This window comes from Acromyrmex echinatior, chromosome 11, assembly GCF_024713525.1.
Source record: "Acromyrmex echinatior isolate Ae372 chromosome 11, ASM2471352v2, whole genome shotgun sequence".
Taxonomy (NCBI): Eukaryota; Metazoa; Arthropoda; class Insecta; order Hymenoptera; family Formicidae; genus Acromyrmex; species Acromyrmex echinatior.
Window position 1 is genome coordinate 1,457,340 of NC_141862.1, and position 18,072 is coordinate 1,475,411.

Sequence of the window (18,072 nt, forward strand, 5' to 3'; positions counted from 1 at the left end):
AGAGACAGACATGCGAGACAGAAATGAATTTTTGAAATGCGCAATTTTACGAAAACGTTCGTACCGCGACGCGCTTGAAACCGTTGATGTAGTGCGTGGTGACAATAATAACAACAATGACACTGATGACGATAATGGTGAGGAAGAATAACCCAATTACGCTCCGCGCAAACTACAACACAATGAGATGCGAGATTAGATGTGCATACAGAATAAACTTTGGCAAGCCTAACAGCATTGGATCGCTTCTGGGATTTTCGTCGAACTGTATACTGTGGCCGCGAAGATGACACGAATCAGACGTGTCGATCAACATAATGAACGTAAACGTTATCCGCGTAGTGTGATGTGACGCGAGTGCGTATAGTAGCGGCAAGAGCGCGAACACGATACAGGAATTTTCATCGAGCGTGCCGCCAGAATATAAGATTTCGGAGAGGCCGACGCAAATCATTTACCTGCAGATCATCGCACGGAACATTACGGATCTAAAGATACGCATCGTCGAACAGAACGGATTGCTCGATTTTCGAGGAGATGAAATCGTTAGATTGCACGTACGACGGCAACAGTGATAACGTGAGCGTGAGATGCTCGTGCTGAACGGAATGGAGCGCACGCAGAGAGATAATGCATTCTTTACAAGGTCGGTAATATCACAGCTCGATAACACTTGCTCATTCAGCTGCATCAGGAAGAAGAAGCTCAGTGCATCGAACGTTATATTTTTAAAGTAAGTCTTTGGGATTCGCCGCAACATTTGAGATAACTGATATCCTAAACATTAAAAATGAACCAATCTTCGACGATCGCATCGTCAAGATTGAGACTTACACGTACAACTCATTCGCCAACACAACTTTCGGATACAGCGATGAGATAAGAATACCCATACAGCAGGATCTATACACATTGCGAAAGCTTTCTAGTCAAAGGAAAACTGACGGAGAACAAAGTGGTCCAGGGTACTCACGTGGCATTGGGAAATAATTACGTCACGTTCATATTCAATGAAATTCGATATGAACTCAACGGTGCGGAGATTGACGATATAACAGAATCGTGGACAACTATAAATCGTGGATAACTAGCACACTCAAAAACTATGTAACAGTGATATGCGATAGAAGCATGATTCTGCGAAATGCCGGCTGGACTGCTGCCGGATACTTTAATTTCTGTGTATCGCTCTACGTAATGCTGGGATTTTGCGAATTACAAACGTGTGGTCAACGCTTGTCACAAGTTGATTTTAATACGAGCGCGCAACAACAAGTGTCTGACGGAAGATCCGGCGACAGAGGAAAAGATCCAACACTCACATTATTCAAAGTACAGTGGCCGCACGTGTTATTGAACGAGATAAATAAGCTGTCAATGCTGCGCGCTTTGAAGAGCGGACGATATCTGAGCATGGCTTTTCGCTCGTGAGATTTGTACGAGTTTCCGTTCTTGCAGAGCACAACTAAGTATTCGTGAACCATCAAGATGGCTACTCAGCTCGAGAAGCCGCGCTACGTCATTTTCGCTATGCAAACAGATAGAAAAAACGTCATGTCCGAAGATATAAGTCGGTTCAATGACTGCAAATTAACCAGTGCAAAATTTTACTTGAATTCGGAATATTATCCGTACGATGACTTAAATCTGGATTTTAATAAAAATAGATGTGCGATTCTATACGATTTGTACGCGTGTTTCTACAAGCGATCTCACCTTTAGCCGAGTCTCACCTTTATAACTTGTTTACGTAATGACCCGTACGTGATCATCGATTGTTCTCGACACAACGAATCGGTTAAGAGTAACATCGTGGATGTGTGATTAGAATGTAAGAAAAACGTGCCATAAATACAATAGCCTATTATCTCAGCCTATTATCTCATCATACACGATCGCGTGGTTCAATATGATCCATTGACTAATGTTGTTGGCGCAAAATCACCTAAATGCACATTCGACACGATAATATAAATCTACGATATAAAATCTATGATATGCCGCAATCGACCGCAGTTTTCTTGACAACATGCTCGTGTTAACGTTCGTGGATCTGCAAGAATTCATCGTTAACAAGAAATTTATCGTGAAGGAAGTGGCAGTTCAGTGGCTGAAACAGGGACCGTTCTCACGCATTACATTTCTACGAGTCTCCTGCCATGGAAATTTTTGAAGATCCGATAGGTCTTGTACTTCCTGATTCAGTGCTTATCACCATGGTTTGCGATGGGAGGACGGGATGATCCCGTCCAACGAGGTGAAATAATCACGGTCTGATCACGGCAGCTGTATTTGAAGATGATGATATCGCGTACGTTAAGGATACGTTTCGCGAGAAACGTGACTGTGGAACTTATTTTTGGACAAGCGAGAACGCATGTACATCGAGTCTTTGGATGCAATTTATGAAGACATGGAATCTTTAACTAATCTGGATGTTGTTAATACTATGCGATATGGACATGTTAAGAATTGCGCGTTACAAAATGTATTGAAAATATATAATTGGTGGTTGCAAATGATCGAAATTGTGGTTAAATTTAAAAAATAACTTACGAATTATTGTTTACAGTATGTGACCAACTAAATTCATAAACTATATGCCAAAACTCAGATCTTCAATAATTAAGAGAAACATAAGTCTTTGAAATTTACATGGTTAGACCACTTACCTTACATAAAAAGGCTTATTATATTATATATACAAGGTGCGTCCCAAAATTTTCCGAACTTTTTCAATAGGGATAGGTCGGGTGGCGTCATCCGTGTGTTCGATTGCGCGTTTGAAAGGTACATCCCTAGCTGACTTCCAGTAAAAATTTCATGACATTTGGTTCAGTGGAAACGAAGTTATGGCGTCTCAAGTGTCAGTATGTTGTATACATCGGTACGAGAATGAACTTCGAACAAAGAGCCAATATTAAGTTTTGTTTTAAACTTGGTAAAACATTTACCGAAACCCATAATTTGATGAAACTAGTTTATGGTGATAATTGTGTAGCCCGTGCCAGTGTTTATGAGTGGTATACGCGATTCAAGAACGGTCGTGAGGACATAAATGACGACGCACATACAGGTCGCCCAAAATCGACAATTAACGAAAATTCCATCGAAGTTGTGCGTAATTTCATCAAGCATGAGCCAAAATCTTCAGTGAGATACATGGAAATGGAATTGAACATCCCCAAATCAACGATTTATCGCATTTTGACCGAACATTTGGGCCTACAAAAAGTAGGCCTTGTTACACGATAATGCGCCATCTCACCGTTCGACACTTGTCACTGATTTTTTGACTAAAAATCACATTTTAACAATCAACCATTCCCCGTATTCGCCTGATATGGCACCTTGTGACTTCTACCTATTCGGCAAAATGCATTTGTCCATGAAAGGAAAGCGGTATGTGGACGTAGAAGACATCCAAAGGGCTTGTACCACTATTCTGAAGGACGCCTTTGAACGACATAAAACACTCATTTGAAATGCTTTTAGATCGTGCCAAACGTTGTATTGAGTCCGACGGGGACTACTTTGAATAAACAATTTGAATTTGAAAAAAAAAGTAAACCGTTGTTGTTTTATTTCAAAAGTTCGGAAAATTTTGGGACACACCTTGTATTATACTAGTTTGTATTAAAGAATCCATAATACATAAAATAAACTTTTGATACAGATCCAATAGTAAACCAAAGTTGCATGTAACATACTTGTAATAGTAATTTTGTATTACAATTAACAATATAATTGTAATATGCACGTATTATATTAAAATTGATCATATTAGAAAATAAATCGAAATCGGAAATAAACTGCGGTAGATGCAATGAGCACGCCACATAATGTCGCCAAAATAATATTATACGCAGGCATCGGCAATATCCCAGAAACAATTGCGAATGGAATGTTCGATTACACGGTTAAGATGGTGAGGAATAGCTGCCACTTATTTAGCTACTTATTGTTAACTACGTTTTTAATTTTAACTAATGAAGTTTGATATCGGTAGCAAATGTATTTTATCTTCAATAGCTAATTTTTAGCAATAACAGCAAAGTTTAAATCAACAACTGATATTACTTTTTTTTGCGTATAGTTGATACGTATTAATACATTTTATGAAAAAAAATTTTGATTTATTACTTCGTATGATTTGTCTTGTGGATACGTGTAATCTGATTGCTATCGATCATAAAGAAACTATTCATCCGCCTTTTTCAAATTGTAGTAATACGAAGACATCGAATCAAGATGATGAGTAAGTGAGTGAATGAAAAAATCTATGTGTGGATATCTCTCTTTTTTCTCTCGTGTATGTACATATACGTCATAGTGTATATTAAGTAACTGATCGCGTATGGTAAGCATACAGTAAGCATATAGCTTAATAAGCGTATAGTGAGCGTTCTGTGTAATCGCTTCGGCAGACGATGGTTTGCACCGTCCTTACTTCTGAACGCGTCCCATAATTTGTAAAATATTTTTTCCTCATAATTTAAAAACTAAGTTTCAGATAAAAGGAGGCTGGATAAAATTATCGGATTTTGATCTAAACGATGGAACTTTTCTTGAGCATGTTTCCTTGTATTTTTTGATGTATGAATCATTTGCAAAAGTTTATTTCAAACTAATCTGATGGGAGCATATTGAAAATCACATTAAAAGTAGCACAATTTAGTCGAAATCTGATCTTTAAGTTCAACTTTTAATACTTTCCCATCAGTTTAGCTCGAAATTAACATTTGTAAATAATTTAGCATATCAAAAAATACAAAAAAAAACATGAATAAGGAAGGTTCCATTATTTAGCTAAAGTCCGATAACTTTATCTATCCCCTTTGATAAAGAAAAAATCGTTTTAAAATGAAGTCAAGAATTCGGTCAAGAAGAGATATAGACCATGTTTACACGGCATCCTTAATCGGGTGCAGTCTATAGGTCTATTCGCGTTGCATGCACTTTTTGCACTCACAATTAGTATCTTTGCTTTCTCTCTTTTCAGCGTTTAAATATATATCTATTTCATTTTAAGTTTAAAAATTTTTGGGGATTTCAAGCAACGCAAACAGACTTTATATTTTAAGGATTGTTTTAAATCACCTGGTATATCTTACATAAAAACTGCAGAAATAAATTCATATTTTTTTACAATTAAAGTAAATAGACTCATATGATTGTAACGCAGCTTAACAGTGTTGTGATTTATTTCGACTTTTTAAACAGGTGACTTAGAAATAACATTTAAATATTTTTAACTTTTATGATGTTATAGAAAACAACTTCTCTAAATGCTAATAAAATAATTAAAACTAAACTTGAATTTCCAAGTGTTTATTTCATTGCGCACATACACTTTTATTCAAAATGCATAAAAAATTTCATTAAATTAAATTTTATTTTGGATTTAATGAAAACAATAGAAGGAAAAATCAGAATTATCTTTCTACTTTTTTCTTAAATGAAATGATGATTACGATATATATAAAATTATTATAACTGCTCTAAATTAAAAGACACTTCGGTAATTATTTGAATTAACGGATAACCGGATAATAATCTTAACCTTGATGTACATATGTTGTTAAGATCATGACTCTGAAAGACCTTCGAAAGGTTTTAGGTGGCGATTGAAGGTTCGTTTAAAATTACCAAATAAATTTAAAAAAAATAATGTCTTATTTCTACCATATATTATACAGTATTATTATACAGTATAAAAACTATCTTATACTTAGCTTCCTACATACAGGCGATCGACTTTCCACGCGAAGTAAAGCTCACCGCATCTTCCTCTCAACCAAAGACTATCCAATTCTAGATAGAGAGATGAGGTGGATCTCGTTTTGTGTGGAAAGTCACATGCCCCATGGCAAAGAGAGAGATGGAGTAGACTTTCTTTCGCGTGGAAAATCCCGAAATATGCCCGACAATATGAAACAATTAATTTTGTGCGCAGACGTAGCTCGCCGGAAACTTCGATATCGATACATAAAATAGGTTCGCTCGGGAGGTGAGATGCAATGACGTAAATTCGTATATTTTATGCTGTAAAATAATAGTATTTTAAATATAAAAGATATAGTACAGTTTGATGTATGTGTGTGTGTGCGTGCAGATTGTCTACGTATGCGCAATGCGGTATAGCTCAGTATTGCCGGTGGCTTCTTGGTCGCGCTACGGACGCGGACCGCGGGACGTAGGGCGTTAATCAGACGTGCGGCGTAGCGCATGTGATTGGTTTACACGGTACGCGTCAGCAAATCACAGCCGCGGTCGCATTCATGGTAAAGCCGTCGTGGTAAACGCGAGTTTTCCCCAATGCGACGAGGAGAAAACGAAGAATGCATTTAAGCACTCGGCGGAGGCAGAGAAAACTTTACCCTATTATCGAGGCCAGGTTTGAGGAACCGACGGTCGAGCAAACTCGACAAAGACAGAGCGCTCTCTATCCCTGGAATTATTTCGGTGCGCGGAAAACGGCGGCGGACAAGCTGGTTACCGAGAACGCTCGGTGTGACGGAGTACATTTCGTCACGGAAATTCCCGGTGCAGCGGTTTCTAGGATATGCCGGTCGATTGCGATTGAAAACGCTCGACAGTGGCAGAGTCTGTATGTACCACCTTTTTGTGCTTGTTACTGGAGAATTTGGAAGATAACGGAGTAGGAGCAGAAGCGATACGGAAAAGCGCGCGCGGTAAAAATCGCGGCTTTTATATTAATTGTTGTTCTCGTTCATTGTCCCGGAATCGTTCCCGCCGGTCAACAATATGAGTGAAAGAAAAATGGCATTGATGGAATTTGAACGTATTTGGATATCTGTAGCGGAGCGGCTATCATCTGTAAATTATTTTTAGATTTGTTTAAAAATGCGGGCGCACCACGCCCTCATCGCAACAACATCCATTGACGGTGGGTGCAATAGCATCCGGCTAGAAGTTTCCGGGGATGATGCAGCTTTTAGGCTGCACAGTTATAAGTATATAGCAGAAATAAGACATTATTTTGTAAACTTTACTTGTTAATAACTTTTGAACAAATGGTGATCGCCACCTAAAGTCTTTTGAAAGTCATGATCTTAACAACATATTATATATCAAGATCATCGGCGCAGTGTCCGTTATGTAAATAGAATGCGATAATATTTACTGCGCGGCGGAAGTTGTCGCACTAGTTAATCATTCAATATTCTTGAGTTGGTCTCACTTTGCAAAACTTCTGACATGATGTAATATTACTTCTATCGCATGGCAAAAGTTGGATTGAGTTAAACTTTTATCGTGCGGTGGAAATTATATATTTATTACTTTCGAGCAAACGAGATGGCTATCGTACCAACTTTCGTGCGACAAGTGTTCTGTGTGCAGAAGCCATTAATTCGAATAATTACCGACACTTCACTATAATCACCGATGAGATACTATTAAAGACCGTCAACTGGGCAAATTTTTGTCCATGTAAAGAACGTCCCGAAGACCTGGAGGTAATTTAAGAACGCTGACATTATGGATAATTAATATAAATTTGTGATTGTTAATATAAATACTTGGATAATATATTATTAAATTGATGATTTTTTATTATATATAATAAATGTTTTATAAATAAGTATGCATACTCTTATTGTTATAATATCTTATATATTGCTATAAAATTAGAATTTTTTTTCACTATAGTTATCATCTCTATTGATAATCAAAGTCAGACAATAACATTAAAATCATAATTTTAAATAAAAATCGAATATTATTAATTTCGAATATATGTACATGTCTATGAAACTAATAAATTATAAAATTAATACTATATTATCGGTTTATTGTAATACTTTTAATCACTTAAATTTCAACAAGGACGTGAATTCTCGAAAAATGACAGTCTTTATAGTATCTTGTCTTTGATATAATATGTCAAAAGAAATATTTTTATTTTTAGGATAGGAGCAATATTAGACGATCATATTGCAACGGAAAATATTCCTGGTAGGATCAATACGGAGAAATACAGTATCGAATTTGTGCAAAATCAGTCTTCTCCACGTTTCATTAAAAGTCACATGTCTTTCGAATTGTTACCGACAGTCGTAAATAGCACTTGCAAGGTATATAACATACATATATATATTATATATGTTAAATATTCTGCTACATTTTCTGGTACATTTATAAAAACGAACAGAAATATGATAAATGCTGAGAAACAAATTTTTTTAATGTACAATATTTTATTAATTTTTATAATATTTTAAATTTGTTGAAAAATTTACGATTAATGCACATACAGTAGAATTGCTGCATTTAGCTAATTTAAAGAGAGAAGATTGATAAGGATTGATTTTGGCCCCTCTCAAATTTTGATGCGCTTCATCAAAATGTATTTTTTAAAATAGGTTATTCTCAAGTGTTTCTTTCTACTTCTTTTTATTTTAATACTTATTTTTTCTAAAGAGAAAACTGAGATCAATACGGCAAGAGCACGTTGTTCACCCAAAGACACGATTCTTTTCCTTAGAAATTTTCACAAACTGAGAAGTTCACTCAACTGAGATCACCTTTCTACATTAATGCTCATAGTCCGTGCACAATTAACGACACGACTAAATCTTACGTCTGTTTATAACCGAATTTGTCCTCTAGCAGGATCAAATGAGCAGAATCAATCCGGATCTATTTAATTTTTTAGCTCATTTTGTACTAATTTGTACCACCTATATAGCATCGAAAGTTTTCAAAAAAATTTCAGAAATATTTCAACTGAAAAGTGAAACATAAAAATTGCGAAATATGCAACATTTCTGGGCAGCTCTGAAATAGCAAAATGTCTGTGATTCTTGCACATAAAACCTTGTTGAAAGATTGATGAAATGTCATAGAAAGAATCTGCAATCTTTTTGAAATATTACCAAAGAGGTTTTAGCCATTTCTAGTACTACAAAAATGATATTTAAATATATACTTGATTGATCTCTTTAGTCCTGTTGCTCGTGTCCGAGCGTGGTGACTTCTTTCATATACCTGCGTACGCTGTTCGTACACAGTTCAGTTATGGGACTTACAGTTTAACGTCGATTCCGAAGTTTTTGTTTAGAAAAGTGTTCTAGGCAAGGATACTCTCGATTGGTTGTCTTCCTTCCGAGAGAAGAACGAGTGTATGAAAATATTTTGGTTTTACCAAGAATCGAACTCGGGATTTCTAACATACGAGTGCGCTGTCTACTCTGCCACACTCGCTCTCACTTGATTGATACTTAAGTAATATTTAAATTTATTATGTCGACATAATAAATTTAAAATTTGAATATTGTTTAAGTATCAATTAAGCAAATATTTAAATATTATTTCTGAAGTACTTAAAATTTATTGAAAATTTTGTGATCTTTACAGATTACAAAACTTGTTGAAATAAACTTAACGTATTTCTCAAAAATAATAATTATATCGCCAACTGCTTATTTTGATTAATTAATCATATATGCATAAGCACTTATTATACATATATATATATATATAATCACTATTAAAAAACACCTGTTTATACCTGCATACAATTTCCACACAATATCATATTATTCATATATACAAGTTTTTTTGCAATTAAAGCAGAACAAATCATTCAGATACAAAAGTTTTTTACAATTAAAGTAGAACAAGTCATAATAACGTTAAACTAAACTCATGATTAATCAAAAAATGACTTTTAGTAAACATTTTGAACCATTTTAACATTAATTTTTTGTTCTGTTTAAATATGTTTTTCAATTTATTGCATATGATAGATTTCAGAAACATTCTTAAAACATTTCATATGACATATGAAATGTTGCAGAATCATTTCAGAATTGTTGAATATGAGATATAAAGAAATGTTAAAACATTTCTGAAAACTTTCCGCAATAATCGATGCTGTATGAGCGACCAGTCAATAGGTTAGGAAATCTAATACATCGATAGATTTCCTAATCTATTGACTGGTCGCCCATACAAATTCTCTGCTTTATAAACACAATTCTTTACTTTAAAAACAAATTCTCTCTGTTCAAAAACGTAAATTCTCTACTTTAAAAACACAAATTTTCTTGTATAATTTTTGTTTTCACATCAGAGAATTTATTTTTAAAGCAAATAAATATCCAAAATAGCAAGAAATATCTAGAATGCATAAGCATGTGATTATAAAGTGTGAAAATGTAACCACAGCACATGCTTATATTGCAGTGTTGCGACAGATTTTCTAACCTGAATAATCATCAACTTTAACGATTAATATCTCAGCTCGTAGGGCAGAACATTTTTTTCTACCAGATTCTTTCGTTTCATGCAAAAATGAAATAAGCCTAATTTTATTGATTTTTGAGGTGCATAGGTAAAACTGTATAATTACTGTATTCCTACTTGTTTCCGAATGTTTAGTTTCCGAGAATCTTAAGTTTCTCTTCATAAAGGGCAATTTTATTAATACCAATTAGTACAATATAATCACCTGTCGCGTACACTCAAGGTCCATTATGTCCTCTTCCGAGTAAAGATGTTCGATATTTTCAATTGTACGAGAGCAAGTCAATAAATTTTTAGAAAAATACATAGTAAAACACATTTTTTTATCGATTCATTTTTATTTCTCAACATAGTCTCCTTTCAGCTCGATACACTTGATCCAACGATTCTCCAACTTTTTCAAGCTGCCCGAATAATACGATTTGTCCAATCCTTCAAAATAAGCCTCTGTTTCGGCGATGAGCTGCTCTCTGGTGGTGAATTTCTTTCCTCCGAACCATTTTTTCAGGTTTGGAAACAGGAAATAATCGTAGAAGGCTAATTCTGGCGAATATGTAGGATAGGGAAGCAATCGTAGTGGAATTCGTTGAATTTGGTGCCATCGGTGCCGGACATGTGTGAACCTGTACATTGTCTTGATGGAAGAGCACTTTTTTCTTCGCCAAATAGGGACGTTTTTTTCTTTAAAATGTTGAAACGGTCCAATAAGGCTGCGTAGTAATCGCCATTCATGATTGTGCTTCGATGGAAAGTAATCGATATGAATTATACCGTGTGCATCCCAAAAAATTGTGGCCATCATCTTTCTGGCCGATTTCACGATCTTCGTCTTCTTCGAAGCTAGTTCACTCGGTGAAGTCCATTGTTTTGACTATTCCTTCGTCTCGGATGTGAAGTAATGGATCTATGTTTCGTCCACAGTAATGAATCGACGCAGAAATTCATGTGGATTACATTGAAACATCTCCAAACATTGTTTTGAAATCATCACACGGTCGCGCTTATGGCCCACAGCGAGCAAACGCGGCACCTATCTTGCCGATAGCTTTTTCATACCCAATTGTTCATGCAAAATTGAAATCACTGTGCTATGTGATATGCCTGTGACCTCAACAAGCTCGCGCACTTTCACTCGTCGATCAAAACAATATCGTGGACTTCGATTTCTGGCGTAGCAGTCTCAATTGGACGTCCCGAACGAGATGCATCATATGTGGATATACGACCACGTTTAAATTCATTCACCCAATTGTATACAGTCGCAAACGCTGGTACAGATATGCTATGAATATTAACTCGACTTTGATTTCTTTCGGTTAAACTTTTCATATATAAATGTTCAATCACTGCACGAAACTCGTTTTTTCCATTTTGCAAAAAGTACAAAAGTTGTTCACTTTAATCATCTACAGAAATGAAACCACGCGATGAATTCCGCTCAAAATTTGACAGTAATCAACTGAAAGATGCTATACTTTTCAAAAAGTAATGTGACATGTGACGTCGCGAGCGTTGGTTGCGGCGCTGCGAGTGCCAGTTGCGGCGTTGCGAACGTTTGTCGCGGCGCTGAAGTTGGTCCTTCTTTCCGGCTCTTGCTCCTTTCGCTCTCTCTGGTGTCATGGCGTACTGCGTACGGACCTCGTGTAAGCCTCTGCGATAGTTAGTAAGTTAAAACTCGGAAGTCAGGACTCCGAATTACTTTGTGTTCACTGCGAGATCGATACCGATCACCGCTCATGTCTTGTGATAATTGTTAGCGTCGTCGGATAAAGTACTCAGTGTATATTTTCTTAATATACATAATGTATTTCCTGTATTGTAACCTCGCGACGCAATGCCAGTATCTGAATCGCCTTACGCACGCAATCACGTCTCTATCTTTGTAATCTATATTTGTTAAATAATTAATCAAGTTTGTATTAAACCGTTAGCGTTTTCACGCGCGTTTTAACCTCACGCGTTTAACCTCACGCGTGCGTCTTAACAAGCCGCCGACATGGCTAGTGGCTCAAGATCCTCCTTCGGGCAATCAGGACAGCGATGCAGTATAGTAGAAATGCCTGCACTTACGCGAGTCGGAATTAGATCCATGCCATTTTAGAAGTCGAAACGAGACCTCTGGTTCGTACAAATGGAAGCTCAATTCCTCACTGCGGGCATAACTGTAGATGAGACGAGATAAAATTATGTGATATAGTGCCTTGACGACGACTCTTTGAACGAAGTTAGCGATCTCGTACTTAATCTGCCTGCGATGAATAGATACGCCGCGCTCAAAGATAGGTTAATGAAAAGCTTCGCGGATAGTGCCGAAAAGAAACTGCGTAGGTTATTAAACGAGGTTGATCTAGGTGACCGCCGCCCGTTGCAATTGCTCCGTTGGATGCGAGATCTTGCGCAAAATGGCGTGTCAGAAGAAATACTCAAATCTTTATGGCTGCAGCGCCTACTAAGTACAGGCTATACTAACAGCTAGTAAGCACGAACTCGAAGAGCTATCGCAACTAGCGAACCGAATAACAGACTGCTATCCACTGGCGTTAACGCCGTCGCAACAATTACACCGACAAAAGCCAATTTAGTAGATTCGCAAATATCCGCGCTTCTAGAACGAATGGAGAGATTGGAAACTCACAAACATTTATCGCACGACAGATCACGGGCCTCGCGGAATCGTCGTTCAAGGTTACAATCGGAGAGCAAGCCGTGCTGATATCAGCTGATATCGACGTTTTGGCGGAAAAGCCGTCAAGTGTACGTAACCCAGTTGGAAGTCGAAAACAGCAACGAAACAGGAAAATTAGAAGCTGCACTATCCCCGGCAGATAGTTTAGCCGTGGCGACTCGCCGTCTGGTAGACGGCGTCAGGGATCGTGTCACCGGCATCAAATTTCTAGTGGACACTGGAGCGAATGTCTCGACCATCCCTGTCTCAAGACACGATCTTACTCATATTAGTAAACAAGTACTCTCTACGCCGCAAACGGAACGATTATTCCTACGTATGGACAAAAGTTACTCCAGCTCGATTTGGGATTCCGTCGGGTTTTTCAATGGCCTTTCATAATCGCCGAAGTAGACACCTTCATTGTCGGCTCGGATTTTCTGGCACGTTTCAATTTGCTGCCTGACATAATGCACAAGCGTCTGATCGACGGCGACACATTTCTTAAAATCTCCCAGCTTGTCAGCAAAACCATTCCTCGGTTAATAGCGTTTGCCGATGACTGTTCATTCAAAGAGATTTTAAGCAATTTCCCAGAGATAACTAGGACATCGATCACGCACAAACAAACTGCACATGGAGTGGAACATGTAATCGAAACAACAGGTCCTCTTGTGTCAAACAAAGCCAGACGACTCTGTCCAAAAAAACTAAAAGCGGTTGAACAAGAATTTGAGTACATGATACAACAAGGCTTATGCAGACCTTCCAAAAATCCTTGGCCACTACATCTTGTGTAGAAGAAGAACAGCGACTGGCATCCGTGCGGGGATTATCGCAAACTCAACGAGGTAACCGTGCCGGACTGTTACTCGATTCCGTTCCTGCAAGACAACACACGATAAAACCGTATTTTCCACAATAGATTTAATGCGGGCATACCAACAGATTCCAATTCATGAATCAGACATTCTGAAAACCGCCATCATTACACCATTCGGGCTTTTCGAATTCCCATACATGACATTCGGACTTCGCAGCACAAATTTTTCAACGATTCATGAACCGGGTAACCGTAGGACTTGATTTCTGTTTCACTTACATCGATGATATTTTAATCGCTTCGCAGGATGAAACTCAGCACAAGGAGCACTTAAAGATTCTGTTCGGTAGACTTCAGCATGGCATCGCGATCAATCCGAATAAATGCATGTTCGAGCAGAAGAGCGTCAGCTTCCTAGGACATTCGATCAGCGCGGAAGGCATCAAATCTTTACCCGAAAAAGTCCAAGCTATCATCGATTTTCAGGAACCAGCTACGGTCAAAGGACTTCGACGCTTCCTAGGAATGCTCAACTTTTACAACTGGTTTCTCAAAGATCTCGCAAGCATGCAAGCACCATTGCTAAAGATAATCTTGAGACGTAAACGCAACAACAATGCGAAAATAGAATGGACTTCTGAGCTCAAACAATCCTTTCAACGAATTAAGGAACATCTCGCTCAAGCCACCTCGCTCGCATTTTAAGACAGCAAGGCAACACTCTCGTTGCAAACAGACGCCTCAGACAAAGCAATCGGCGCGATATTGCAACAGTACAGCAACGGATTTTTACAACCACTCAGCTTCTTTTCAAGGAAGCTCACGCCTACACAAACAAAGTATAGTGCATATAATAGAGAACTATTAGCTATCTATATGGCTATCAAACATTTTCGATATGTTAGAGGAACGAAATTTTCACGTTATCACGGATCATAAACCCCTCGTGTATGCATTCAAGAGGAAATCAGATCAAATATCGCCAAGACAAACCCGTCAACTGCTCTTCATTTCGGAGTTTACAACCGACATACGTCACGTTTCAGGCGCCGAAAACATTGTAGCAGATGCATTATCTCACGCCGACACTATCGTAATGCCAACTAGTTTCGATATGCAAGAGATCGCAGAAGCTCAAGCCTCGGATGATGAATTGCAACTGAAGCAATCTACATCAACGTCTTTGAAGCTCAAAAAGTTTACCTTATTAGAAACAGCATCCAATATTTACTGTGACACTTCAGAAGAAGAGATTAGACCTTACATTCCTAGACCTTACATTCCATTTCCTAGACCATTACGAAGACGAGTTTTTGACATGGTGCATCAAATATTGCATCCAAGCGGCAGAGCAACTCATCATCATCAAATTCCGCAAAAATTTGTGTAGCCCTCCATGGCTAAGGACATTAAAGAGTGAGCCCGCACTTGTTTAGCATGCCAGCAATCTAAAATTCATCGGCATAACCATATCTCGCCTACCAAAATACCAGATACTCGTTTCGAGCATGTACATATCGATATCGTCGGTCCTCTATCTTCATCCAAAAGTTTCAGGTATTTATTAACAATGATTGACCGATTTACTCGTTGGCCGGAGGCTATTTCATTACAGGATTGTACAGCAAACACAGTGGCGAAGATGTTTTTCACTCACTGAGTAGTCAGATTCGGAGCTCCACGCCTGATCAAGGCTCGCAATTCGAAGCGCAGCTATTCAACACATTAATCAAACTCATCGGTTCTAAAAGTTGTAGGACAACTGCATACCATCCCGAATCTAATGACATCATCGAACTATGGCATCGCTCTCTAAAAATAGCATTAATGTGCCACGGTGAAACTCAATGGACTGATACACTGCCAGTAGTATTACTCGGACTGAGAACTTGTCTCAAAAAGGATCTAGGCGCTTCTGTAGCGGAATTAGTGTACGGCACTACGCTCAAAGTACCGAGTGAATTTTTCTCCTCCGAAGAAATGCCGAGCGACCCACGAATTTTCGTCGAGGATTTCCGCATAATTATGCAAAAGTTGCGGCCTAGACCAACTTCTCATCACATTAGACCTAAGCTATTTTTCCATAAAGATTTGTATAACTGCTCTCACATCTTCTTCAAAGTAGAAGGCAATAGACGTCCTCTGGATCAACCATATACCGGACTGCATAAAGTATTAGAGTGCATTTCGGACAAAGTCTTTGCTATAGAAGTCGATCTCAAGTGCATCAACGCCACTGTCGATAGACTTAAGCCCGCTTACGTACTAATCCAAGACTCAGAAACTACTCCGTCCACTGCGTTGCCGTCTTCAACTAACATTCCAGTGCAAGGTGAACCAAAGACATATCCTAGTCCAGCAACCAAGCGAAAGACTGTTAGTTTTAAGAATTAATTCGCACAATATTACGTTAAGCAAACAAGTATAAGTTTCTGTTTGTTCCATTTAATTTTATTTTTTGTCATTTTCGTTCTAGCGATAATGTAACCAGTATTTCTTTCTTTAACGTTTACACTGGAAGGGGAGTACTGTGGCGTCGCGAGCGTTGGTTGCGGCGCTGCGAGCGTTAGCTGCGGCGCTGCGAGCGCCAGTCGCGGCGCTGAAATTGGTCTTTCTTTCCGGCTCTTCCTCCTTTCGCTCTCTCTGAGAGACCATCATGACGTACTGCGTGCGGACTTCGTGTAAGCCTCTACGATAGTTAGTAAGTTAAAACTCGGAAGTCAGGGCTCCGAATTACTTTGTGTTTATTGCGAGATCGATACCGATCACCGCTCATGTCTTGTGATAATTGTTAGCGTCGTCGGATAAATACTCAGTGTATATTTTCTTAATATATTTCCTATATTGTAACTTCGCGACGCAATGCCGGTATCCGAGCCGCCTTCCGCACGCAATCACGTCTCTATCTTTGTAATCTATATTTGTTAAATAATTAGTCAAGTTTGTATTAAACCGCCTTGGCATAAGAGTCAGAATCAGCGAGTAGTATTCATTCGCAATCTAACGATTTCCCGCCAATTGTTCTTCGCCGTTAGTTGGTCATCGCCAGCGCCCAGACACTCTCGGCGCCATATTGGGCACAGCAGCCGCACCAATAGCCACAAACATGACACTGCGAGTGCCCTCTGACAGATTTTCTAAGAACTTATTGACTTGCCCTCGTATGACCATGCATGATATACTTTTTCGGATGACAAATTACTATAATAATATTGTTTTTTTCTGATAGTTTATTTCCTATATTTTATACAATATATTTTATATTCACCATCTTGGAAATATTACTTATTGTTCGGGAGAAAACCAGTAGATTATTGAAGTGCAATCATTTAAAGCGCGGATCGAGAATCGTTGCAATTGCTAATGGAGTAACAAATTCAATTTCATGAAATGTTTGATTATATTATCATTTGATTATATTATCTCTAAGGCTTTGTTTTAAACATATAGAAGTATCTGTTTCTAATGTTGAATTTAGAGCTTATATATTATTACAATATTTAAGCAATTAATTAGGGGATTACTTTGCTCGCAGTTACATAAGTTTCACCGCTAATTTTTTTTGTTGTAACTTCAAGAGGTTTTAAAACTAACACAATCTCTTTAGCTTAATTGTAAGTCGAATGCAGATAGGCGGAGTTTTAGGATATTTTAATAAAATCGAACTCGATTCACTCTGATAATAAAACGTTGTAGCATATAATATGTTAAATTCCATCTAGTTTTGCGACTGTATCAATTTCAGATCTTCAAATTGTCTTAATTCGTCAGAAGCAGCTACTGAATGTTTAAAAAAAACCAACCAATGCTTTTACCTTCTCGTACAAAGTTTTAATTTCTTTGTTATTATCAATAATTTGCGACACAACTAAATTGAGGGTATGTACAGAACATGGCATGCTTTTTAGAGCTAAAATTGATTTAGAGCTTTAACAATATTCGCACCATTATCCGTTACAATTGCTGTACTATTGTTTGACTCTATTCCCCAATTGTTGCATATTTTTAAAAGTATTCCTATATATTTGGAAGTATGTCGCTCTGTCAGTTCTGTGACATCAATTGTAATGAATTTCATAGTATCTCGCCATACATAATGACCAGTTACGCCTAAATAACTGTTTGTATTTAATGTGTCGGTCCATACGTCTGTAGTCAAGGTAATATTATCTGTATGGTAACTATAATACGTTTTTATCAAAGTAGATAAAATAGCATACTTCTCTTCTATGAGAGCTATTATAGTTTTAACTTATGAAAAGAAAAGCATAAAAACCACCGCACAAAATATTGTTTGTGATATATTTAATTA

At 37.7% G+C, this 18,072-nt stretch overlaps 2 protein-coding genes across 3 annotated transcripts in view; one reads left to right on the forward strand and one right to left on the reverse strand.

The window, feature by feature from the left end:
- Positions 1-18,072, reverse strand: part of LOC105152417 (uncharacterized) — a 274,163-nt gene that overhangs the window by 161,971 nt on the left and 94,120 nt on the right. The window lies entirely within an intron of this gene.
- The window catches only part of LOC105144973 (sulfotransferase 1C4), a 74,067-nt gene that overhangs the window by 12,105 nt on the left and 43,890 nt on the right, over positions 1-18,072 (forward strand). For both annotated transcript variants that reach the window (XM_087411561.1, XM_087411562.1), the window contains exon 3: positions 7,934-8,099. In XM_087411561.1, coding sequence (XP_087267687.1) covers positions 7,934-8,099 — 166 coding nt within the window. The remainder of the gene's footprint in view (positions 1-7,933; positions 8,100-18,072) is intronic.